Source organism: Dicentrarchus labrax, unplaced genomic scaffold, assembly GCF_905237075.1.
Source record: "Dicentrarchus labrax unplaced genomic scaffold, dlabrax2021, whole genome shotgun sequence".
In the NCBI taxonomy this organism is placed as follows: domain Eukaryota; kingdom Metazoa; phylum Chordata; class Actinopteri; family Moronidae; genus Dicentrarchus; species Dicentrarchus labrax.
This window is the reverse complement of record NW_026136722.1, coordinates 26,088,499-26,115,679: the sequence shown is the minus strand read 5'-3', so window position 1 is coordinate 26,115,679 and position 27,181 is coordinate 26,088,499. Positions and strand designations below refer to the sequence as shown.

Here is a 27,181-nt window from a genome sequence, read left to right as displayed (position 1 = left end):
TTACAAACCCTGTCTTGAAGTCAGGGGCCCCTGTGTCACAATCTGGGTTTAAAACCTTCATTAATTCAGATTTGTACATACATGTTGAATTTTCCTAAACTGTCGTGTTTAACGTGTTACCGCACAGTAAATCTGGGTCAATCAATCAAAATCCAAAATAAAATATTGTTTTGTGATTGTGGAGAGGTTTCTTTATGCGCTTCCTTTAAGTACTGTGTTTATGGAATAATGTTCATAGTAGTGTGAGAGTGGACAAACCTGACAGATAGAGTGAAAAAAACAAACTATTTTGAATATATGTAGAAATAGCTTTTCATAAATGAGCCTGGAATGTGTCAAAATGATGCACAAGCCTGCAGAACCTATAAGGAGCAGTTCATTTAAAGAGTGAAAGCAAACTTCTATCATACAATAGAGTGAGGACACAGTCAGAGCTGGACATTTCTTAGATTCATAGTTAGATATGGACGTGATCTCAGGTGTTTTGCACATTAAATGGATAAAAGTTGAAATCCAGAGGTGAGATGTGACTGTAGAACAGATGTGCACAAAAGGCTGGGGAGGATTCCACGGTTGCTATGTTTGTCTCCAGGTGCATCATTTATATTCCATTATCATTTAAAAACAAACAAAGCTTCTAAAAGTCAAGAAAAGTTTTTCACGAGTTTTACTCAACGATTTCTTCAAATTTAGAGCTTCTACTGAGGATTGTCCGTCCTGACAAGAGCCAAAGACTCACTGAGACTGATTAAAGCGACACAACTAACTTCCATCATGGAAAATGTGAGATTTGAACACTTTGAAAGTCTGTGCTGTTGTCTGTGTTTTACCGTCGAGAGGCCTTAAGGTTCACTGATTCATTGCTAACAGGCTGTGGCACACATGATAAAGAGAATAAGCACGCATAGTACAAAGAATATATTGCAAGTACAATTAATACAACGGATTAATAAAGTGCAGGGAAGAGAAGCGCCTGTTCAGGCCAACACATGCGCGTTACACATAATGTGGGAGTGGGTACTGTATCAATGTACACTGTCTGGCTGTATCACCTCAATACCTCTGTTCATTAAAGCAAATAAATGAAAGTAATGCGCAGAAAATAATTACAATTACCGTCTTTATCTTTAAAAATATCCATTAAAATAATTAAAATCACATATTTACATCAGCCAGCTCCCAGCTGAGATAGATAGTGATATTGTGAATTGTCATAAGTACAACTGTGAGGTCCTTGAACTTATTTAATTGTCATCAGTAATTTGCCTTTATATTTTCATGCATTATATGAATATATATATATATATAAATATATAAATAAAAGTGAAAAAGTACAGCCTCTGAAATGTAAATGTAAATGAAAATACTCTCTTGGTTTCTCTGGATAACATTTCTACCAGCTGTTTCTGTCTAAAGCTAACTGAAGCTTCAGATAGGGTTGAGTCTTCCTTTCTAAACTGTTTGGTCTCATCTTTTTCGAATTTTATGTTGTTTTCTTCATGTAACGTCTGTCAAACGTGATATACTCCAGTCTTAATGTCCAGAATGATTCCCCTCAAATGCATTAACACTACAGTAACAAACCTGTTAAAAAATAATAGGAGTAGAAAGTACGGATATTTGGGTAAAAATGAAGGGAGTGAAATAAATAAGAAAAAAAATACTCAAGCAAAGTACAGATACGTTTATTTCTTGACTTACAAACCCTGTCTGGAAGTCAGGGGCCCCTGTGTCACAATCTGGGTTTAAAACCTTCATTAATTCAGATTTGGTTGAATTTTCCTAAACTGTCGTGTTTAATGTGTTACCGCACAGTAAATCTGGGGCCATGTAGTTCCAGCACTGAATAACTGTGCACACTGTAAGAGTGTGAGTAATGGGAGTTAATAGGGGCCCAGTACTTCGTTGTTTTTCTCCAGCAGGTAATTTTAGCCTGTTTTGGAGGACATGTTAGGGAGCAACAAAGCTCCATGAGATGAAAAGGTCAACAGGCCTCTGTTTGATAAAAAGTGATTTTTTGGTGAAAGTTAACTATTTTGCAGCCACTGGTGCTATGAAATCTACATTATTCAATGCCACTTGTTGCTTGTTGAGCCTCATTCTAACGTGTGTGTGTGTGTGTGTATTGTTGCAGTGTGACGTTCTCATCCACCTGAAAGACACTCAATACGGGAGGAAGAGGAGAACTTCTGCACGACAGGCACACGGTGCACAGAAGTCTGGCGCTCGCAGCAGGTGTCCGTGCTGCAGGGAGGACCAGGTTAGACATCTGGATTAAAAGATTAACAGAACAGTTCAAATTGTTTAGTCATACGCTGCTCAAGAATTCCATGTAGAAAATACTTGAAGTTCATTTGTATTGTCCTTTAAGTTCTTACTGCAGAACTTAAATGGACAGAATATGTGAAGGGTCTTTGACTTATCTGTAGTTCATCTGATGGAGATTGTCTCTTGTCAGATTATAAAAATATAAATGTTAGAGGGGTGGACTCGAGTCACAAATCTATTGACTTCAGACTCGACTTGCCAAAATTTGAAAAAAAGAATTCCCCTGATGCAATTTGTCTGACCAAATCTGACTGGGAACTTGACTAGGTAGTTGCCTGTCTTGTCTTGGGACTTGAGACTTGCAAAACAATGACTTGTCCACCTCTGTTAATAGTAAAAATGTTATCAGAGTCTGACATCCTCTCGTGTGCTGCTGACCTTCCCCAGGTGCTGACTGTGACCCCAGGGCCCCAGCAATCCGCTGCTAAAGCCAAACTTCCCCAAAAGAGGAAGCGGAGATCCGAGCCCAGTCCTAACAAACCCTCTGCAGAACATCCAGAGAAGCTGAATTTGGTGCCCAGGCCTCTATCCGCCATCCCTCCTGCTGAGCTACCTGTTGTGTCAGATGTGCTGCCCAGCCCCCGGCCCTCCACTGCTGATAACCAGCTGAACTCCACTGCTGTAAACGATGACAGCCCACTGAGAATACACAACTATTCTGTGGAAGATTACCAGCAGATCTACCACGAGGTGGTAGATGATATGCTGAGGTATGTTTGTGTCATAAATTCAAAATAAAATCACAAAGTTTATCACTCAGCCTTTCAACATAGAAGCTTTTCAATCACAAGAATCATCATGATTACATTTCTGTACATTCCACTCCTCATAGATACAAGAATGGCCGGGCTCGTCCATACAGTCTGGGGCTGGGACTACGAATTAAACAGAAGCTGTGGGAGCGACTGAATCGCCCCACAATGACAGTGTCAGAAAGTGATGGTGGACTCATGCGTGTGGACATATCATATGGAGTTGGAAGTTCTCCACCCCTTCATAATATTGACACGCTGGGAGAGCCGAGCCCTGCTCAGCCACCAAGTAAAAGGGCTAAGAACTCAAAGTGACACTGAAGGAGCAGTTACTCTGCATCTGTAAATATTATACTAGTTCAATAGAATAGGGTTTTTTAAACATCAGTAAATGCAGCCTTTAATTCAACCTCAACCTCAACCACCACCTATCACCTGCCAGGACTACAGTCTCCTCCACCCACTTCAGATCTAAACTCTGCCTTCCTATGACATCAACCATCTGCTCCTCTAGTCTCCACCTACAGAGAGCAGAAAACTGTAAAGACATGCTCCACTGAAACCTTCTGCCAGAAACATCAAATGCCACCTCCACCTGCCAAATCCTCCCAACACAGCTGTTTCAAACCTCTGCCTGCAACCTGCACCACTGCCTCCACCTGCAGATTCTGGCCAAAGGCTGATACCTCAAACTCCACCTGTAGCCTCTTCCAGCAACCTGCAGCTTCCTCCACCTGCAGATTCTGGCCAAAGGCTGAGACCTCCAACTCCACCTGTAGCCTCTTCCGGCAACCTGCAGCTTCCTCCACCTGCAGATTCTGGCCAAAGGCTGAGACCTCAAACTCCAACTGTAGCCTCTTCCAGCAACCTGCAGCTTCCTCCACCTACATCCTGTGCTAAAAAGCTGCAGCTTCCTCCACCTGCAGATTCTGGCCAAAGGCTGAGACCTCAAACTCCACCTTTAACCTCTTCCAGCAACCTGCAGTTTCCTCCACCTGCAGATTCTGGCCAAAGGCTGATACCTCAAACTCCACCTGTAGCCTCCTCCAACAACCAGCAGCTTTCTCCACCTGCAGATTCTGGAAGACAGCTGAGACCTCAAACTCCACCTGTAGCCTCAGCATTGTGGCAGAAAACTGCGGGCTAAACCTCCACCTACATCTTGTGCCAAAAAGCTGCATCTTTCTCCACCTGCAGATTGTGGCCAAAGGCTGAGACCTCAAACTCCACCTGTAGCCTCTTCCAGCAACCTACAACTTCCTCCACCTGCAGATTCTGGCCAAAGGCTGAGACCTCAAACTCCACATGCAGCCTCCTCCAGCAACCTGCAGCTTCCTCCACCTGCAGATTCTGGCCAAAGGCTGAGACCTCAAACTCCTCCTATAGCCTCTTGCAGCAACCTGCAGCTTCCTCCACCTGCAGATTCTGGCCAAAGGCTGATACCTCAAACTCCACCTGTAGCCTCTTCCAGCAACCTGCAGCTTCCTCCACCTGCAGATTCTGGATGAAGGTCTGAAGAACCTCTGTCAACAACATCATCTGCAACCTGCAGTTTCTTGAAAATACCTGCAACCAAATTCCTCCAACATCCAGCAACCTGAGACCTCAAACTCCACCTGTAGCCTCTTCCAGCAACCTGCAGCTTCCTCCACCTGCAGATTCTGGCCGAAGGCTGAGAACTCAAGCTCCACCTGTAGCCTCTCCCAGCAACGTGCAGCTTTCTCCACCTGCAGATTCTGGCCAAAGGCTGAGAACTCAAACTCCACCTGTAGCCTCTCCCAGCAACCTGCAGCTTCCTCCACCTACATCCTGTGCTAAAAAGCTGCAGCTTCCTCCACCTGCAGATTCTGGCCAAAGGCTGAGACCTCAAACTCCACCTGTAGCCTCTTCCAGCAACCTGCAGCTTTCTCCACCTGCAGATTCTGGAAGACAGCTGAGACCTCAATCTCCACCTGTAGCCTCAGCCTTGTGGCAGAAAACTGCGGGCTAAACCTCCACCTACATCCTTTGCCAAAAAGCTGCATCTTTCTCCACCTGCAGATTGTGGCCAAAGGCTGAGACCTCAAGCTCCACCTGTAGCCTCTTCCAGCAACCTGCAACTTCCTCCACCTGCAGATTCTTGCCAAAGGCTGAGACCTCAAACTCCACCTGTAGCCTCTTCCAGCAACCTGCAGCTTCCTCCACCTGCAGATTCTGGCCAAAGGCTGAGACCTCAAACTCCACATGTAGCCTCCTCCAACAACCTGCAGCTTCCTCCACCTGCAGATTCTGGCCAAAGGCTGAGACCTCAAACTCCACCTGTAGCCTCCTCCAACAACCTGCAGCTTTCTCCACCTGCAGATTCTGGCCAAAGGCTGAGACCTCAAACTCCACCTGTAGCCTCTTCCAGCAACCTGCAGCTTCCTCCACCTGCAGATTCTGGCCAAAGGCTGAGACCTCAAACTCCACATGTAGCCTCCTCCAACAACCTGCAGCTTCCTCCACCTGCAGATTCTGGCCAAAGGCTGAGACCTCAAACTCCTCCTGTAGCCTCTTCCAGCAACCTGCAGCTTCCTCCACCTGCAGATTCTGGCCAAAGGCTGAGAACTCAAACTCCACCAGTAGCCTCTCCCAGCAACTTGCAGCTTTCTCCACCTGCAGATTCTGGCCAAAGGCTGAGAACTCAAACTCCACCTGTAGCCTCTCCCAGCAACCTGCAGCTTCCTCCACCTACATCCTGTGCTAAAAAGCTGCAGCTTCCTCCACCTGCAGATTCTGGCCAAAGGCTGAGACCTCAAACTCCACCTGTAGCCTCTTCCAGCAACCTGCAGCTTCCTCCACCTGCAGATTCTGGCCAAAGGCTGAGACCTCAAACTCCACCTGTAGCCTCTTCCAGCAACCTGCAGCTTCCTCCACCTGCAGATTCTGGCCAAAGGCTGAGACCTCAAACTCCTCCTGTAGCCTCTTCCAGCAACCTGCAGCTTCCTCCACCTGCAGATTCTGGCCAAAGGCTGAGACCTCAAACTCCACCTGTAGCCTCTTCCAGCAACCTGCAGCTTCCTCCACCTGCAGATTCTGGCCAAAGGCTGAGACCTCAAACTCCACCTGTAGCCTCTTCCAGCAACCTGCAGCTTTCTCCACCTGCAGATTCTGGAAGAAAGCTGAGACCTCAATCTCCACCTGTAGCCTCAGCCTTGTGGCAGAAAACTGCGGGCTAAACCTCCACCTACATCCTTTGCCAAAAAGCTGCATCTTTCTCCACCTGCAGATTGTGGCCAAAGGCTGAGACCTCAAGCTCCACCTGTAGCCTCTTCCAGCAACCTGCAACTTCCTCCACCTGCAGATTCTTGCCAAAGGCTGAGACCTCAAACTCCACCTGTAGCCTCTTCCAGCAACCTGCAGCTTCCTCCACCTGCAGATTCTGGCCAAAGGCTGAGACCTCAAACTCCACATGTAGCCTCCTCCAACAACCTGCAGCTTCCTCCACCTGCAGATTCTGGCCAAAGGCTGAGACCTCAAACTCCACCTGTAGCCTCCTCCAACAACCTGCAGCTTTCTCCACCTGCAGATTCTGGCCAAAGGCTGAGACCTCAAACTCCACCTGTATCCTCTTCCAGCAACCTGCAGCTTCCTCCACCTGCAGATTCTTGCCAAAGGCTGAGACCTCAAACTCCACATGTAGCCTCCTCCAACAACCTGCAGCTTCCTCCACCTGCAGATTCTGGCCAAAGGCTGAGACCTCAAACTCCACCTGTAGCCTCCTCCAACGACCTGCAGCTTTCTCCACCTGCAGATTCTGGAAGACAGCTGAGACCTTAAGTCTCTTGCAAATGTCTGCAGCCTCTTCTAGCAACCTGCAGTTACCTCCACCTGCAGGTACTCCGCTGCAACCCATGTCAGCAACAGCCACCACCTCCACCTGAAGATTCTGGAAGACTACAACCGACACCACCATCTGTTTTATGAAGATTGTAATTGTAAAGTGTTGTCGAAAAGAGTGTGGGTTACCTTTGTAAACTGCTTCAATAAAAGTGGAGTAGACTGTAACTGTTTTAAATTATTTTTTAATTAAATGAAACCAACTTAACAGTATAAGCAACACAATAATCGATTTATGAAAATAATGAAAAGTTAAAATATTCATATTTTTTTCACTGGATTTGTATTACCAGAGAAAAGTCAGTAACTACAAGGGACATTCCTTTATTTTATCACTTAAAATATACTAAATGTACAAATGGTACATGTACATTTTTTCTACATATTATTCAATATAGTTTTCTGAAATAGTGTTTGTAGGTTTACTTGTATAATCAAAGGCCAGTGATGTCATTAGGTTCTCTAATGAAATAATCTGAAAACCAACCAAAACCATTTCAGTAAAAATACACATGGAATGTGCAAATCCAGTAGTGAAAACACCCTGTAATAATAAACTTGTCATCACAGAATATATTTAATATTTCATTTCAATTTGGAATTTTACTTACCAGTCAAATGTCCTGACAGCTCTGATGGGGCTGGACTCCTTACCTCCATCCTCTGCCAGCAACAGGCAGCTTTCTCCTCATCTGAAATCATTGGGACGTCATCATTACCTCACAGATGATACTGACGTATTTTGACTTTCAAATCATTCATTTAATGGAATGTGTTGTAGCTTATTACATGGCCAAAGGGGGCATTCGGAATTATACTAGTACTTTTACCTTTGATAATGATAATAAGTCCATTATTTACTGTACTTAAAGTCTCCTTCCAGTCAATAATATGTTTTTCACTGTGCAGAATGCCATCTGTGCAGAGTTTGACACTAAAAGGATGTTTTCACATTCCTCTGCTGAAAGTGGAAAGTTTCTCTGTACTCATTGAACATTTGGTTGTAAGGGCTGGGGCACTAATAGTTACAAATAGTTTGGAAGTCAGTCCTGATCGGGCATGCAACTAATTAGTAAGATGTAGAAACTTGAAGCCACCAGTGCACATCCACTGAGAATGGACTTTACAGTGAAGTAGGAGACATCTTGTGTCCAGCAGGAAACTTTAGAGATGAACAACATTTGTATATTCAGAGATTCTGGAAGTGTTAATGAGGTAGAAGGAGGAGATGGGTTTTTAAGGGTTTTAATGTGGAAACCTTTTTGCAGGAAAAAACAAATCAGACACACAATATTGTTTCAAGCAGACTATTGTATATATATCTTGATACATATCTGGTGGGAATCTTAGTAAAATGTGGGTTCAAATCCTGCAAATATTACTACCTGAATAAGTGCTATTACACTACTTACATCATAGGTCACTGTAATGGGCCAAAACAAAGCAGTAGCTTACAATACAAAAATACAAATTATGCTCCATTACACTTTTTGAATCGATTGAAAATAATTAGAAACTAGAGCATTTTATCATCAGCATCACTAGTCCTATCAGTGCTTGTAACAGTATTAAGAGTAGCAGTATTAGTCCTATTGTTCTAACAGCAGGAGGAGCAGGTATGGCAATATTAGCGGTAATGTGACACACATGATAAAGAGAATAAACACGCATAGTACAAAGAATATATTGCAAGTACAATTAATACAACGGATTAATAAAGTGCATGGAAGAGAAGCGCCTGTTCAGGCCAACGCATGCGCGTTACACATAATGTGGGAGTGGGTTACTGTATCAATGTACACTGTCTGGCTGTATCACCTCAATACCTCTGTTCATTAAAGCAAATAAATGAATGTAATGCGCAGAAAATAATTACAATTACCATCTTTATCTTTAAAAATATCCATTAAAATAATTAAAATCACATATTTACATCAGCCAGCTCCCAGCTGAGATAGATAGTGATATTGTGAATTGTCATAAGTACAACTGTGAGGTCCTTGAACTTTTTTAATTGTCATCAGTAATTTGCCTTTATATTTTCATGCATTATATGGTAAAATACTGGTTTGGAGTAATTTAATTGGAAATGTATTTTGGAATTTGCAACACTAAAGCACAACTGACACGATAAAGGTCTGAAAGGTCCAGTGTGCAGAGGTGGCAAAAGTTTTACTCCAGTAGTAGTCCAAAGACATGTGGAGTAGAAAGTACGGATATTTGGGTGAAAATGTAGGGAGTGAAATAAATCAGAAAAATAAATACTCAAGCAAAGTACAGATTTGTTTATTTCTTGACTTACAAACCCAATCTGGCTTTAAAACCTTCATTAATTCAGATTTGTACATACATGTTGAATTTTCCTAAACTGTCGTGTTTAACGTGTTACCGCACAGTAAATCTGGGTCAATCAATCAAAATCCAAAATAAAATATTGTTTTGTGATTGTGGAGAGGTTTCTTTATGTGCTTCCTTTAAGTACTGTGTTTATGGAATAATGTACATAGTAGTGTGAGAGTGGACAAACCTGACAGATAGAGTGAAAAAAACAAACTATTTTGAATATATGTAGAAATAGTTTTTCATAAATGAGCCTGGAATGTGTCAAAATGATGCACAAGCCTGCTGAGATTTATAGTCAGAACCTATAAGGAGCAGTTCATTTAAAGAGTGAAGGCAAACTTCTATCATACAATAGAGTGAGGACGCAGTCAGAGCTGGACATTTCTTAGATTCATAATTGGATATGGACGTGATCTCAGGTGTTTTGCACATTAAATGGATAAAAGTTGAAATCCAGAGGTGAGATGTGACTGTAGAACAGATGTGCACAAAAGGGTGGGGAGGATTCCACGGTTGCTATGTTTGTCTCCAGGTGCATCATTTATATTCCATTATCATTTAAAAACAAACAAAGCTTCTAAAAGTCAAGAAAAGTTTTTCACGAGTTTTACTCAACGATTTCTTCAAATTTAGAGCTTCTACTGAGGATTGTCCGTCCTGACAAGAGCCAAAGACTCACTGAGACTGATTAAAGCGACACAACTAACTTCCATCATGGAAAATGTGAGATTTGAACACTTTGAAAGTCTGTGCTGTTGTCTGTGTTTTACCGTCGTGAGGCCTTAAGGTTCACTGATTCATTGCTAACAGGCTGTGGCACACATGATAAAGAGAATAAACACGCATAGTAGAAAGAATATATTGCAAATACAATTAATACAACGGATTAATAAAGTGCAGGGAAGAGAAACTTCTGTTCAGGCCAACGCATGCGCGTTACACATAATGTGGGAGTGGGTTACTGTATCAATGTACACTGTCTGGCTGTATCACCTCAATACCTCTGTTCATTAAAGCAAATAAATGAATGTAATGCGCAGAAAATAATTACAATTACCATCTTTATCTTTAAAAATATCCAATAAAATAATTAAAACCACATATTTACATCAGCCAGCTCCCAGCTGAGATAGATAGTGATATTGTGAATTGTCATAAGTACAACTGTGAGGTCCTTGAACTTATTTAATTGTCATCAGTAATTTGCCTTTATATTTTTGTGCATTATATGAATATATATATATATAAATATATATATATAAAAGTGAAAAAGTACAGCCTCTGAAATGTAAATGTAAATGAAAATACTCTCTTGGTTTCTCTGGATGACATTTCTACCAGCTGTTTCTGTCTAAAGCTAACTGAAGCTTCAGATAGGGTTGAGTCTTCCTTTCTAATCTGTTTGGTCTCGTCTTTTTCGAATTTTATGTTGTTTTCTTCATGTAACGTCTGTCAAACGTGATATACTCCAGTCTTAATGTTCAGAATGATTCCCCTCAAATGCATTAACACTACAGTAACAAACCTGTTAAAAAATAATAGGAGTAGAAAGTACGGATATTTGGGTAAAAATGAAGGGAGTGAAATAAATAAGAAAAAAAATACTCAAGCAAAGTACAGATACGTTTATTTCTTGACTTACAAACCCTGTCTGGAAGTCAGGGGCCCCTGTGTCACAATCTGGGTTTAAAACCTTCATTAATTCAGATTTGGTTGAATTTTCCTAAACTGTCGTGTTTAATGTGTTACCGCACAGTAAATCTGGGGCCATGTAGTTCCAGCACTGAAAAACTGTGCACACTGTAAGAGTGTGAGTAATGGGAGTTAATAGGGGCCCAGTACTTCGTTGTTTTTCTCCAGCGGGTAATTTTAGCCTGTTTTGGAGGACATGTTAGGGAGCAACAAAGCTCCATGAGATGAAAAGGTCAACAGGCCTCTGTTTGATAAAAAGCAATTTTTTTGGTGAAAGTAAACTATTTTGCAGCCACTGGTGCTATGAAATCTACATTATTCAATGCCACTTGTTGCTTGTTGAGCCTCATTCTAACGTGTGTGTGTGTGTGTGTGTGTGTGTGTGTGTGTGTGTGTGTGTGTGTGTGTATTGTTGCAGTGTGACGTTCTCATCCACCTGAAAGACCATCATTACGGGAGGAAGAGGAGAACTTCTGCACGACAGGCACAAGGTGCACAGAAGTCTGGCGCTCGCAGCAAGTGTCCGTGCTGCAGGGAGGCCCAGGTTAGACATCTGGATTAAAAGATTAACAGAACAGTTCAAATTGTTTAGTCATACGCTGCTCAAGAATTCCATGTAGAAAATACTTGAAGTTCATTTGTATTGACCTTGAAGTTCTTACTGCAGAACTTAAATGGACAGAATATGTGAAGGGTCTTTGACTTATCTGTAGTTCATCTGATGGAGATTGTCTCTTGTCAGATTATGAAAATATAAATGTTAGAGGGGTGGACTCGAGTCACAAATCTATTGACTTCAGACTCGACTTGACAAAATTTGAAAAAAAGAATTCCCCTGATCCAATTTGTCTGACCAAATCTGACTGGGAACTTGACTAGGTAGTTGCCTGTCTTGTCTTGGGACTTGAGACTTGCAAAACAATGACTTGTCCACCTCTGTTAATAGTAAAAATGTTATCAGAGTCTGACATCCTCTCGTGTGCTGCTGACCTTCCCCAGGTGCGGAATGTGACCCCAGGGCCCCAGCAATCCGCTGCTAAAGCCAAACTTCCCCAAAAGAGGAAGCGGAGATCCGAGCCCAGTCCTAACAAACCCTCTGCAGAACATCCAGAGAAGCTGAATTTGGTGCCCAGGCCTCTATCCGCCATCCCTCCTGCTGAGCTACCTGTTGTGTCAGATGTGCTGCCCAGCCCCCGGCCCTCCACTGCTGATAACCAGCTGAACTCCACTGCTGTAAACGATGACAGCCCACTGAGAATACACAACTATTCTGTGGAAGATTACCAGCAGATCTACCACGAGGTGGTAGATGATATGCTGAGGTATGTTTGTGTCATAAATTCGAAATAAAATCACAAAGTTTATCACTCAGCCTTTCAACATAGAAGCTTTTCAATCACAAGAATCATCATGATTACATTTCTGTACATTCCACTCCTCATAGATACAAGAATGGCCGGACTGGTCCATACAGTCTGGGGCTGGGACTACGAATTAAACAGAAGCTGTGGGAGCGACTGAATCGCCCCACAATGACAGTGTCAGAAAGTGATGGTGGACTCATGCGTGTGGACATATCATATGGAGTTGGAAGTTCTCCACCCCTTCATAATATTGTCACGCTGGGAGAGCCGAGCCCTGCTCAGCCACCAAGTAAAAGGGCTAAGAACTCAAAGTGACACTGAAGGAGCAGTTACTCTGCATCTGTAAATATTATACTAGTTCAATAGAATAGGTTTTTTTAAACATCAGTAAATGCAGCCTTTAATTCAACCTCAACCTCAACCACCACCTATCACCTGCCAGGACTACAGTCTCCTCCACCCACTTCAGATCTAAACTCTGCCTTCCTATGACATCAACCATCTGCTCCTCTAGTCTCCACCTACAGAGAGCAGAAAACTGTAAAGACATGCTCCACTGAAACCTTCTGCCAGAAACATCAAATGCCACCTCCACCTGCCAAATCCTCCAAACACAGCTGTTTCAAACCTCTGCCTGCAACCTGCACCACTGCCTCCACCTGCAGATTCTGGCACAGACATGCATCCTTAACAACCCCTTAGAGCCTCTTCCAGCAACCTGCAGCTTCCTCCACCTTCATCCTGTGCCAAAAAACTGCAGCCTCCTCCACCTGCAGATTCTGGCCAAAGGCTGAGACCTCAAACTCCACCTGTAACCTCTTCAGGCAACCTGCAGCTTCCTCCACTTACTTCCTGTGCTAAAAAGCTGCATCTTCCTCCACCTGCAGATTCTGGCAAAATGCTAAGACCACAAACTCTACCTGTAGCCTCTACCAGCAACCTGCTGCTTCCTCCACCTGCAGATTCTGGAAGACAGCTGAGACCTCAAACTCCACCTGTAGCCTCAGCCTTGTGGCAGAAAACTCCAGGCTAAACCTCCACCTACATCCTGTGCCAAAAAGCTGCAGCTTCTTCCACCTGCAGATTCTGGCAGACAGCTGAGACCTTAAGTCTGTTGCAAATGTCTGCAGCCTCTTCTAGCAACCTGCAGTTACCTCCACCTGCAGGTACTCCCCTGCAACCCATGTCAGCAACAGCCACCACCTCCACCTGAAGATTCTGGAAGACTACAACCGACACCACCATCTGTTTTATGAAGATTGTAATTGTGTGTTGTCGAAAAGTGTGTGGGTTACCTTTGTAAACTGCTTCAATAAAAGTGGAGTAGACTGTAACTGTTTTAAATTATTTTTTAATTAAATGAAACCAACTTAACAGTATAAGCAACACAATAATCGATTTATGAAAATAATGAAAAGTAAAAATATTCATATTTTTTTCACTGGATTTGTATTACCAGAGAAAAGTCAGTAACTACAAGGGACATTCCTTTATTTTATCACTTAAAATATACTAAATGTACAAATGGTACATGTACATTTTTTCTACATATTATTCAATATAGTTTTCTGAAATAGTGTTTGTAGGTTTACTTGTATAATCAAAGGCCAGTGATGTCATTAGTTTCTCTAATGAAATAATCTGAAAACCAACCAAAACCATTTCAGTAAAAATACACATGGATGGTGCAAATCCAGTAGTGAAAACACCCTGTAATAATAAACTTGTCATCACAGAAAATATTTAATATTTCATTTCAATTTGGACTTTTACTTACCAGTCAAATGTCCTGACAGCTCTGATGGGGCTGGACTCCTTACCTCCATCCTCTGCCAGCAACAGGCAGCTTTCTCCTCATCTGAAATCATTGGGACGTCATCATTACCTCACAGATGATACTGACGTATTTTGACTTTCAAATCATTCATTTAATAGAATGTGTTGTAGCTTATTACATGGCCAAGGGGGCATTCGGAATTATACTAGTACTTTTACCTTTGATAATGATAATAAGTCCATTATTTACTGTACTTAAAGTCTCCTTCCAGTCAATAATATGTTTTTCACTGTGCAGAATGCCGTCTGTGCAGAGTTTGACACTAAAAGGATGTTTTCACATTCCTCTGCTGAAAGTGGAAAGTTTCTCTTTACTCATTGAACATTTGATTGTAAGGGCTGGGGCACTAATAGTTACAAATAGTTTGGAAGTCAGTCCTGATCGGGCATGCAACTAATTAGTAAGAGAAACTGTAGAGAATGTAGAAACTTGAAGCCACCAGTGCACATCCACTGAGAATGGACTTTACAGTGAAGTAGGAGACATCTTGTGTCCAGCAGGAAACTTTAGAGATGAACAACATTTGTATATTCAGAGATTCTGGAAGTGTTAATGAGGTAGAAGGAGGAGATGGGTTTTTAAGGGTTTTAATGTGGAAACCTTTTTGCAGGAAAAAACAAATCAGACACACAATATTGTTTCAAGCAGACTATTGTATATATATCTTGATAGATATCTGGTGGGAATCTTAGTAAAATGTGGGTTTAAATCCTGCAAACATTACTACCTGAATAAGTGCTATTACACTACTTACATCATAGGTCACCGTAATGGGCCAAAACAAAGCAGTAGCTTACAATACAAAAATACAAATTATGCTCCATTACACTTTTTGAATAGATTGAAAATAATTAGAAACAAGTGCATTTTATTATCAGCATCAGAATGTTATAAGGAGTTCGGTGTAGACCTGCTCTATTTGAAAAGTGTCCTCAGATCACTTCTGTTATGAATTGGCGCTATACAAATAAAATTAAATTGAATTGTATTGAATCACTAGTCCTATCAGTGCTGGTAACAGTATTAAGAGTAGCAGTATTAGTCCTAATGTTCTAACAGCAGGAGGAGCAGGTATGGCAATATTAGTGGTAGCTCCAATGGTGTGGGTGTTTTATAAGTGGGTGTGAGGCACATTAATCGGGTTGCTGATTGTTGCTGATTGTTGACTAGTCAGCCTCTAATGAGCAGCTATGATTCACTGACAGACACTCCCATCCTCCCCCTCTCTGCCTCCTTTTCCTCTCCACCATCTCCTCTCCTCCACCCTCCATCGCCCACCCCTCCCCCTCTCCCCACTTCAGTGTTGTCAAGGCAACAAACCTTTAAACTGGAGCTGTGTTAGTCATCAATCCACCCAGTTCACTCCCCTTCCCCCCACCCTTCTCTCTTGATGTTATTGTGACGTTTTTGTGACGAAACCAATGTAGTGATTTTATCTGAGTATTTATTTATTTATTTATTATATATCTGAGTTTGACTGCAAGAGATTCCTTTTATATAATACAGTAGCAACATAACAGAGGGCTGATAGTAATAATAATAACATGGTAACAATGCTCCTAGTGTTAGTGTAACACTGTATTTAGTTATTTCCTCACCCTCCTGCTGTCACATGGGTTGCGCTTGTTCAGGAGGGCTTCCAAAAACACACACACACACACACACACACAGGAGAGAGAGAGAGAGAGAGAGAGAGAGAGAGAGAGAGAGAGAGAGACGTATCTGCACAGTCAGGGGAGGAGGAGGCGGATCTGTAAGTAGACTCCGGGACTTCCTAAGCTGAGCAGAGAGCAGCCAGCAGCGCAGTAAGTACATCAGCTCTTTATTATTCCCACTCGTGTTCCCATATGGAAACTGCTTGTTTAATGTTGTTATCACCACCAGAGCAGGAGTTAAATCATACCCTCAGAGTGAAATATAGTGTGAGTCGTGCAGATCCCAGGTAACAGGTGCCAGCTCACCGTCGGAGCCGAAGCATTACAGCAGCCTATAATTCCCCTGTAATGTCCCTGTGGCTGTGGCAGTGGGACTGAGTGGTAATGGACCTGTGATGGGTCTGGACCGGGAGTGAGAACTCACTTATAGGAGGTTGTAATAATGACTTCTGTGAGCGCAGGGTGCAGAAGCTGCGATGAAGAGGCGAGCGGGCAGAAAGCCGTTTGATCTGAGTTCATTTCTGCTCATGTCCTCGTATAACTCCGTCCTCAGCTCGGTGCGACACTTCCTGTATGTAATCTCAACGTCATGTTTGTAGTATGACTCTTCGGCTGTTAGAAAACACGATAACAGCAGCAGATGTGGGTTCCTTGTCTTTTTATTGGATTTTATAAGGAGCTCTGTGAGTCGTATTTCACCCTTAAAGCTGCAGCAAAACTTATAAAAAGATTTTTTTTGTCATATTATCTGAAACGTTCACTATATTCTGACAGTAGAACATGAGACAGATAATCTGTGAAACAATCAGGTTCCTCTGGTTCCTCCTAGAGCTCCTAATGGGATTTGCGACAATCTACCAAACAACCAATCAGAGCTGATCTGAGCTACTGTCAGGATATAGTGAAAGTTTAGCAAATATGAAAAAAGGTTATTTCTATAAAACCTCCCTACTGCAGCTTTGAAATGCTTTGCTCCAATTGAGTAGCTTTTACTTACACTTGTACTTTTATCAGCCTGTCAGACTTGATTTGGAGTTCACAGCGGAAGTAGCCTAAGTAATTAATGTTATAAATAAAACTAGCTGTATATAAAGTAGCTAAAAGGAGCTCCACCTCAACCAACTACAACAATAAAATGCTACTCATACTTAATGCACCAATAATAACGATCCAGTAATACAATAATGTAGACCAAACACTGTCAGGGGCAATTCTGTATAATGAGTAATTTTACTTTTGATACTTAAAGGACATTTTGCTGATAATATGGTACTTTTACTCAAGTCAAATTTAGAATGCAGAACTGATGATACACTAATAAGGTTTACATTAATAACATATAGTAAGATTAAACATTATTTAAAGATCCCCTCCAGACATCTATTAAGACAGCATGCTTGGAACAATAATGTGTGTCTGATATCTTCTTTCTGCTAAAAACCTCCTTCTACCTCATTAAAAATGTCTTTCTCTACCTCAGCTTCCTAATCAAATTCATTTTAATTTAGTTCAACAAAGAGCACAGCCCAAGGCATGAGTTCATTCTTTGTATTTGTCATTCTCAGATCATGGAGGACTCTGCTCCACGTACCGGTCGCTCTATGTTTGCGTGTCTGGTGGGAGCGTCACAGTTGCTGGGTGTGACATCGGTGGTGCTGACCGGTGTGTGGATGGGTCACTACCACGGGGGCTTCGCCTGGGACGGCTCAGCGCGGGAGTTCAACCTGCACCCTCTGTGCATGGTACTGGGGCTGGTCTTCCTGCACGGCGACGGTGAGTCTGATCACTGATTACTGTCAGTCTCAGAGGAAGCTGTACAGTTTCACTATCCCATAATTCATTTTATTAACATTTTTAAGGACCTCTACTATTTCAGTGGACAAAAGGTATCAGCATTGAAAGGCTGTAGTTACATGTGCCCCAGACTACTTAACACCACTTTAAATGTATTGAATGATAAACTAAACTTTTTTTAAGGCTATCGTATCGCATAAAAAGTGAGGACCTGATGTGCCTAGCTTTGAGTTGGCATGTCAACACACAAATGCTACATTAGCATTAATCTTATACGCATGTCATTTACCTTGGAAGACTGAAGCCAGAGCTGGGAATGACATAACACCTGTGTTGACCATGTTCCAGTACAACAATCGGTAAACAAAGCTGGCAATACCAGTTGATAACGCCGTATTCTGTCCATACAAACACCTTTACAGCATATCCACAGACAGAAGTTGGACAGTACTGTGTGTACGACTGATTTAATAACAGACATAAAAGACACAAGTGCTAATAAACAGTATATTCCTACAGCTTACAGCCATTTTAGATTTTGAGGTCTGGGTTGGTAAGGTTCTTCTAACTTTCCTAGTTGCAAATCTGACTTCAGGGGGTGTTCCAGTTGAAATTTCCAAATGGGACCTCAGGAAGTCCGTCTTCCCAGTTCAAATGGAACACACCATTAATGCAAGGCTGAGGCTGAAAAGAATCTGGTCAATGCACCAAAAAGAAAAGGGTCGAAAAGGGTCGTTGTTGGGCACAAAGCGAGCTACTCGCCAGCTTGTGAATGTTGACACGTCCACGATGGCAAGCAAAGAGTGGCAGAGGCAGCAGTGACCTGTTAGCGGTGCTACATGAAAAGTTAAGATTCATAATCTGGGTACCATGAATGTCTGTACCAAATGTCATGGCAGGTTATTTCACATTGGACTAAAGTGGAAGAATGACTTACTGACTGAAAAAGGGTCAGTCTGAATTGTAGCAAATCTGGTTGAGAACCACGTCAAACTGACTGATCCACTTTATACTTCTACATTCAGTCCAGAACTATATTAATTCAGTCAGTTGGGGAGAACCAGGGCTAAGAGTCTACAGCCACGTGAGCGGCTCTGTATGGCCGGGGATATACTTGCTTTTAACTACACTATCGCGTGCATATGATGGCTGCCACGCATATCCTGCATCCGTTTGGAGCGTTTCTTGTCGGCTGCGATGCGTCCACAATGCAAATGTAAAAATGTAAATGTAAAAAAAAAGAAAATTAAAAATGCAATTATAACTCAGGCCTCAGGTGTAGGCACATTGGTGTGCTAATATGCTCACAGTGGCAGTGTACATATGCAGATTTTCTGCAGGTATACAGAGTGGAAGTCCTGTGGTGCATTAGCTTCTGTAAGTCAGTGCAGTCTCTCCTTTAGCATTCCTTTCATAACTGGACAGATGGTTTGTTACATGGAACCATCTGGGAAGTCCTCGTTGGAAAAAAATACTCAGCAGGTGATTGGATGAACCATCCGTCTATTACGTCTATCTCCAGTTCTGATATAACTGATGCTAGCATCATCTACGCTAACCTCTAAAGGAGTTGCTGTTGTTTAACGAACAGTGTCTGCGTGCTGCGTCACACCTAGCGCCCACCCTGTAGCTGCCAGTACTTCCACAAAGGATGCTGATTGGTCCGTAACCACTGTCCTGGCCAACAACTCACAGATGTAAGCCTGGAAAGATGGATTGTCTTGTGATCTTGCGAGTCCAGCTGCCTTTCTGAAAACAATAAAGCGTGTTATTGAAACTGGTGAACATTAAAATAGATTTTCCTTGCAGGAAGTGAGCCGTCGTCCCTGCCTACCATATCGCTGACATCACTGATATCTTCAGATTAACCCTGCTGATCTTAAATCAGATTGTAGTCATGGTTACGCCATGTCATTTTCAGATAACATTCCGTAAATTAAGTGAAACAGGAAGCAGAGGTCAGCCGATCGTGGAGGCTGTATTTTAGTCAGCCTGTTTTGTGTGTGTCTGTGGTTATGAGTGTGCGCATTAGCCTCAAGCACTCTGTCGCTGACCTGTTGCATTAAGCTAACAGTACCCAGACACCCATCAATCCCCCCACCCCCACCCAGTAAGTCTGATTTAGAGAGAAGGAATGGTTTGAATCATTGAACATGCCAGTTTGTGCGTGTGTTTTTGGGACATATCCAGTGAAGCTTTGACAGAGTGGCCCCACAGGGAATGGAACCAATGGCAGAGGAAGAGCCAGTCAGCAAACTGAGCAGCGTCTTTCAGCTACAGAGCAAAGGGGATGCTGTGTGAAGCCATTTGCATAGCCATGTTTGAGGAGTGGTTTTGTTTAAATTTATCTAAACAATCTGATGATGGAAGCTTTAATGACCATTTGGACCAATTTAGGTTTGTGGTCAATCTGACAAAAGGCTCATAATATATGTAAAATGAACAGGGACTCTAGAAAGCAAAGGACATAAGGAATAACAATGGGAATAAAGTGGTCAGTCAGTGGGGTTGCCTCCAAACAAATATTTGTAATTTTTTGTAACAATCTGACAAGCACACCCATTTCGTACAATGGCCAATTGGCCAGACGTGAGGACATGTGAACATAGGCAGGATTTGAACTTCTCCCTTAAAGCCGCCCTCCACACAAAGATCAGTGTCCCTTCCTGTCCCTACAGTGTGCTGTTTGAATGCTGTCTGTGCAGAGTTTGACATTAGAAGGATGTTTTCACATCCATCTGCTGAAAGTGGAAAGTTTCTCTGTGCTTATTGAAAAGCTGATTTTAGGGGGCGGGGCCTACCAGCATGATTTGTGACATCACAATAGTTAGGAAGTCAGTCCTGGTCCAGTATGCAACTTGTACAGTGTGATGTAGAAACTTAAAACCACCAGTGCACATCCACTGAGAATGGACTTATTGCAGGAAAAAACACATCATATTATTGTTCCAAGCAGACTATTTGTATATGTCTTAATACATGTCTGCAGGGGGTTTTTAAGGACACCAACATGTAATGCTTCAAAATGCTGCAGCAACATTAGTTCATTCCAGTGAATCAGTGGATTTGCTCATGAGGGTGAAGTAAATCTTTCTCTGTGCCAAAGTGGACCATATCTGATTGTTTTATTGTTATTGCTCATATGTGACTCAAATCTTATTTTTTAATGTGAATAGTACAAATAAATCAGAATTGAGCACTATTGGCTTGCAGTGTGAACATAGCCGTTGACCCTTGAATTTCTACCACTAGCAAGCTGTCTTAACACTGTTGACACAGAGCCAGAGAGACCAAAATGGAAGAAGCTAATGTAGCTTATAGTGTTGCACCATAGTTGAAAGCGCTCCACAAAAGAATGGCCGACAGACAGCAGTCGATGATAAAATACAGTGTGAACTTATTGTCCCCTCAGTGACTGAGCAGACGAGCAAGCTTGTTAGCTTCAGTAATTCCTATTGAATGAAATGATGTTACAGTCCGGAGAACAAAATAATGGAGGAGTAAACGGCCCTAGCACAGAGCAAATAGGAAGAAGCTCCAGGTGCTAACATAGGCTAGCACTACCGTGTTCTCTGCTGGCTACTGTTAGCTCGCCACCTACAGTATCTTACCAACTAGCCCTGTGAGAAGACTCTTTGTCACCAAGTCTAAATATTTCATGAAGACGTGTGGATGAAGACTGTGCCACATCCTGGGGTGACCAGGCCTTTAAGCCTTCTTATCATTCTACACAAAACTACTTCCTTTATTTTTTGTGGTACAGCTGAGTGCAACCACACCATGACTGTCAAAAAGTGTGCGTTTAACAATTATTGTCTGTGTGACTGCAGACTTTTCACCCCACCTTCCAGTGCGGCACTTTTGCCTTGGCAACGCGTGATAGCCCACGAGCTTGATCATTTCAACAAAGCCTGGCCTTATCGTGAAGATTGCATTCCTCCGACTTAAAACGACTGTGTGAAGATAACAGGAATGTGTAGCTGTTAGCTCGTACAGCAGTTTTACTCTTTATATGCTGTTGGACAGTGCCTGAATTGGACCAAAAAAGGTTCAAGGCTCAACCCTAAACACAACATAACACTAACACTATTTCTTTTGGCGTTTTTCTTCTGTCTTCTGTGGGCTTACACAGAGAGCGTTTAGGAGTACCTCACCAGCATACCAAGGTCCAAAAAATGAGCTTGTTAGGGGCACTAAAGCATCTAAGCAAAGAATACTGAGGTCCATACATGGTGTACCCTCAATGGTGGGTACGCCCATAAGAAACAGGGGTGGCAGTACTCAGTAAGAAGTAAGGACATGTGGACAATCAGACGCCAGTACTGTTGGAACGTGCAGGGATTTCACCCGACAGCAGCAGACCTTATAGAAGAATGCACATAAAATGTTAAACTTGTTTCTTTTAAGGGTCAGGCTACTGTCAAAATTGCTGGCGTCCACATTTTGCATGATGTATTTTTCTCGTGCTGCCTGCTCACGCTGCCGCAAATCCTGCCGATGTCTGTGGTCCCAGAAATAAAGACCGACGGAGATGTCGCTGTCCTTCATCCTCTCTGTTTCGCGCCTGCAGCTCTGGCTACTTTTGCTAATGAGAGTAACCAGATCAGTTCAACTGGTTCACAGCTGTCTGGTACAGAGCGAGATTGCATTAGAGCGATAAAAGCAAAGGTCAGCTGGACATTAGGCGAAGACTGACAGGGGGGTTAGTAAGAGATGGAAACACCCTGAGGGGGGACCTCACCCACACACACACACACACACACACACACACACACCTCAAAGCTGATTCGCTATGATCACGTCCACTCTAATGTGGATACAATTGACCACTAATCTTTTTTCTCTGCGATCTGTATCCGCACTTAATCAGCAAAAACAATGTGAAGCTGCTTAGTGGGAATGGTGTGTAGCTGCTGGCACAGGTGGCTGAAAGAAAGGATTTAAACTGAACACAATAAGCATTTGTATAGAGTTCAACTGTTTGCATAGATAAAAGGAAACACAGCTGGAGGTTCTGCATGAATGTGTGCTCTCTGTAAGCCTCTTTACACCTTCTACATGTGCTGTAATGTCTCTTATTTGTTGTCTCACACATGGGATGATCCCATCCATTTTCAATGCTATTGAATGCAGTGGTGCTGGTTTATTTATTGCACATTGTCCTTTTGCACTACAATTTAGTGTTTAGAGTTGAGCAGCTAGATAGAGGTTGGGGCGAACGATAACTTCCGTCTGTTTGATTTACACTCTACAGACTCTGTATGGGCTCATATTCTGTCCTCCCTATTATCCTCACAGCTACTTTGTACGTGCTGGCCAGCCTGCTTTCCAGAAGCACTGTTAAGTTGCCAGACCGTGCTGTGATTCCATATCTAATGATGCTCTCCCAGTAAAACATCAGATCAGCATGATCTGGCTGCTCACTCCTTAAGTCCCAAAAGAAAGTACAGTCTCTGCTTCAGTCTATTGGTGATCAGTGTATGTTTTCCAGCGAAGAAGGTTGTCTATGTGGACACCTGTGTGCTTTTCTTGTATTTGATTACCACTGGCACCATGTCCTGTGTTTTTTTGTGACATTTAAAATAAGATGGTTGGCGTGACACCAGATGATAAAGGTGGCATTCTCATTGTGGTACACAGAAAGGTCCATGTCCCTGTGGAGAAGGATCAAAATCGCAGTATCATCAGCAAATTTTATAATATCATTATTTGGGTGTACTTTCCTGCAGTCATTCACAGTGTAAAAAAATATCTGGGTTTATTATTTTGAGTATTTTTGCTTGGTTGGTATATATATATATATATATATAGTCCTCCTCCTCCTCCTCTATTCCCCCTGATTTTGAAACCACTTTTTGTTCTTGGTGAAAGTTTTATTTGAATGAATAAATGAATGAGTGAATTTGATGCCTCAGCTTGACACGGGACCACAACTGAGACTGTAATAAACTCATTATGTTATCAGTATGTGTTAAAATACTAAAAAATGTACCTCTCTCTCTCTCTCTCTCTCTCTCTCTCTCTCCAGCCATCCTGGTCTACAGAGTGTTTCGAAATGAGGCAAAGAGGAACGTAAAGCTGCTCCATGGCATCATTCACCTGCTCGCCCTCATCATCAGCATCATAGGTGAGTGAGATGTGCATGTGTCAAAGTGTGAAAAAAGTGTGTGTGTGATTCAGAAACTGAGAGAAAAAGATACCTAAATTATAACTTCTCTCTCTGTGTGTGTAGGCTTTGTAGCTGTGTTTGACTTCCACAGAGCAGCAAAGATTCCAGACATGTACTCTCTACACAGCTGGTGCGGCATGTCTACCTTAGTCTTATTCTGCATACAGGTACACACACACATACACACACAATATATACGTACATAATACATATCTCAAGTGTAATGTGTGTAACAATAACACTTACTTTTTGGCCCCTCTTCTTCTGATAGTGGGTGATGGGTTTGATGTTCTTCCTGTTTCCTACTGCGTCGTCCTGGTTGCGAGCCTCGTATCTCCCCATCCACGTGTTCTGTGGTCTGGTTCTGCTGGTTATGGCCGTAGGGAGCAGCTTGCTCGGCATCACGGAGAAACTCCTCTTCAGCATCGAGTATGTCTGTCTGACTGTCCGTCTGTACCTGCCTGTCTCTCTACTTTTTAATCATTATAAAAAAAACACAGTTGCTCACTTACCTTGAGTGCTATTTAACAATGTGGATAGCATTGGTTTTATATGAGATAGAATTCTACCAACACACCAACATAATGGAGGTGAATGGAATTTTAACAGATGTTATTTGGACTGTTTCTTTGATAGAAAGTGTTTCCAACCAGAAAGGCAAAAAGGTCTTTTAAGTATGCTTGTTTACACCAACAACTGCAGGTACAAACAATGTCAATGGGTTCCGGTCTTAAAATGCTCATTTTTAATCATACACAGAAGTCAAGCACACAAAATGGCTGTTGTTTTGTAGATGCATTTTTGATGATAAAATTACAAAGTGTAATGCTGGATTACATGCTGCATCATTCCAGGGCAGTTTGAATCCAGGGTGAAAAATTAAAGCTATTATATTGAGAAAACAGAATGTAAATACATTGGCCAACCATACATTGTTCAAAAGCTGGGTTTTTAAGGATTATACAACATTCAGTACATTTATTTCACTTATGTCTTATTATTTACATATCTGTACTGTATATACTTTGTGTCTATTTGTATCTGATATAAGTCTGTCTCTCCCTGGGCCCAGGTCAAGCTACTCTCTGTTTGCCCCAGAGGGGGTGCTGGCCAACATCTTGGGGATCCTGTTGGTGTGTTTCGGGGTGCTGCTGGGCTACTTGATCACCAAGGAGGAGTACAGACGTCCGCCAAACCCTGAGGAAGAGTCTCTGTCTGTCCACTTTAAGACCCTGACTGAGGGCGGGTCACCCACCACACCCTGACCTCAGTGAGACGTGTGACACCTCCACCTCATTGGACCAGTGTCCTGCCAACAGACTAGCTGTGCTACCAGTCTCTGTTAATACCTACTTTTCAAAAGTTTAGGTTTGTCCATCAAATCATGGACCGAAAGCGTTAATGATATCTCTATTATCATACCAAAATTATTTATTGGAACTTATGCTTTTATTTTGACAATTAATTAAAAAAGAATATAAAATATAAGTGAAAAATACGCATTGCAGTAAATGGAAAATAATTGTCATTATAAGTGTCTGACAACATTCTGAAAAGGATCCCTACAGAGATAGACCTTTTTCTGAAAGAGTAAGATCTGTTTTGCTTGGCCAGCATCAGTTATATTGCTCTGTTCAACGCCACCAGACTCCATTGACAAAAACAGTGATTTTACCTTGTAACGTTGTGACACTTAATTCAAACTCGACAGATACAAAATAAAACTCACCACAACCTTGGTTAGTCTTTACTGGCCAGCACTATAAATGTCTTTAGTTGATGTCTGGGACTGGTACCAGCTTACATAAAACCCATCAAAGTATGATCCTGTCTTCACTGTACACACTGTTATGTGTTTAGTCCTCCTCAGCCTGCTAGTGTTGCAAAGTGTGTGAATGTTCTTAAATGTGGATTGGCAAAATACAGTTTCGCTAACTTTGGACAGCCACAAATCTGTTATTGCAGGAAATGTTTTAGTAGTTCCAACAAAATGAACAGAGTGATACATCTGCTCTAGTAAAGATGTTGACTGATCGAGTCAGGGCTCGCATTCTCCACGTTCATTCATACAACACTGAAAGGTTAACAAGTTTAAGAGTATTAAAGCTGCAGTATGTCATTTTTATACAAATATTTTTGTAATGTTTGTTGAAACTTTCATTGTATTATGTAGTACACGAGACAGATAATCTCTGAAAAAATCACATCAATTATCTTTCTTTGCTCTGATTGGTTGTTGTCATCCAGGCCTGTTAGATTCTTGCAAATGCCGTTAGGAGCACTAGGAGGAGCCATTTTATTATTATTATGTACGACACAGTGAAAATTGTATCAAATACCACAAAAAGATATTTTTATAAAAGTTACCTGCTGCAGCTTTAATCTAGGACCTTCAGTATTTGGACCAAGAAGAAAAAATAAGAAGTGCCAATTTTAGAAGTTGTAGTTATTTCAATGTATTGGATATGTGTCTTATCAAAATTGCATATTTGCTGCTGCTATGTATATAATTATTTGTAATTTATGTATATTGAGCATATATCACGCACAAATCTCCTCTGAACTTTTCCAGTTGAATTAAGTTGTTGCTTGAATGTACACTGGGCGGCTGTGTCATTGAGATAAATCTGATTGGACTACTGGCAGATACGGAATATTCAAGGACTCAGATAGTCTTGGCTTTGTAACACACCAAAAGTCAAACTGATGACAAAGTGTGCTCACATTTGATTATCTCTTAATCTACACATTCTATTAGGAACCACCTATATTACATATATCTGCCATCTTGATTTTCACTATTGGGGATTAACCACTGAGCATAATAAAAAATACATTAAAAATTTAAAAATAGATTTTTGGAAGTGGTATAAGCTGTAATTCAAACTTTTAGAAAAGGTTTAGCTTTTGTGAAAATAATTTGACGCACTGCTTTTGTAGGTCACAACACTATTAATTGGGTTCTAATTAAGTCCTTTTATTTGATGTCCCACAGTATCTATACCTGTCCCAGTCCCACGTGGTGAGAAGCCCAGTCAGTAGTTTGTCCATAAAACATAATGCATAAACAAAATGTATTCCATTTTACCATTAGTAAGCTGTCTGTATTTAAATGGACTGTCATTAAAAAAAAAAATCTGTTCAGTGTTTATTCAGTAATGTATGTATTATTGATGCATTTTTACCTAAAGCTGTTAAATTCCTCTTTCAATGTGTTTAATTTAATTAAAAACATAGTTTTTGGGGTTTTACTGGCTTAACTTCAGGACTTCTCACTAGTGCCTAATACAAAGCTTTTACCGATGTTGTTTGTCTTTGATATTGTCATCTTTTAAAGGGCAGTCTTAATCTCATTGGGACAACCTGAAATAAAAATGTGTGAAATGGCA

General features: G+C 41.8%; 1 protein-coding gene and 1 long non-coding RNA gene across 4 annotated transcripts in view; one reads left to right on the top strand and one right to left on the bottom strand.

Moving 5' to 3' along the window:
• The window catches only part of LOC127357064 (uncharacterized), a 22,480-nt gene extending 6,026 nt beyond the window's left edge, over positions 1 to 16,454 (bottom strand). The window contains exons 1-3 of one of the 3 annotated variants that reach the window (XR_007882129.1): positions 16,254 to 16,454; positions 7,550 to 7,630; positions 2,254 to 2,269 (exon numbers count right to left, since the gene is read on the bottom strand). This is a non-coding gene — a long non-coding RNA (uncharacterized LOC127357064). Of the gene's footprint in view, positions 1 to 2,253; positions 2,270 to 7,549; positions 7,631 to 16,253 lie in introns of those variants that run through there. The other 2 variants (XR_007882127.1, XR_007882128.1) reach the window with 2 other exon arrangements.
• On the top strand, positions 15,872 to 27,181 carry LOC127357037 (transmembrane ascorbate-dependent reductase CYB561). The gene is made up of 6 exons (XM_051389201.1): positions 15,872 to 15,979; positions 17,395 to 17,602; positions 23,652 to 23,750; positions 23,856 to 23,959; positions 24,064 to 24,221; positions 24,865 to 27,181. Exons 2-6 carry the CDS (start codon positions 17,398 to 17,400, stop codon positions 25,055 to 25,057), a joined length of 759 nt encoding a protein of 252 aa, XP_051245161.1. The 5' UTR covers positions 15,872 to 15,979; positions 17,395 to 17,397; the 3' UTR covers positions 25,058 to 27,181.

Coding starts and splice junctions, on each gene's coding strand:
- LOC127357037 (XM_051389201.1), top strand. CDS start 17,398: ATGGAGGACTCTGCTCCACGTACCGGTCGCTCTATGTTTGCGTGTCTG. Junction 17,603..23,651: donor GGTCTTCCTGCACGGCGACG/GTGAGTCTGATC, acceptor CTCTCTCTCCAG/CCATCCTGGTCTACAGAGTG. Junction 23,960..24,063: donor TAGTCTTATTCTGCATACAG/GTACACACACAC, acceptor TTCTTCTGATAG/TGGGTGATGGGTTTGATGTT.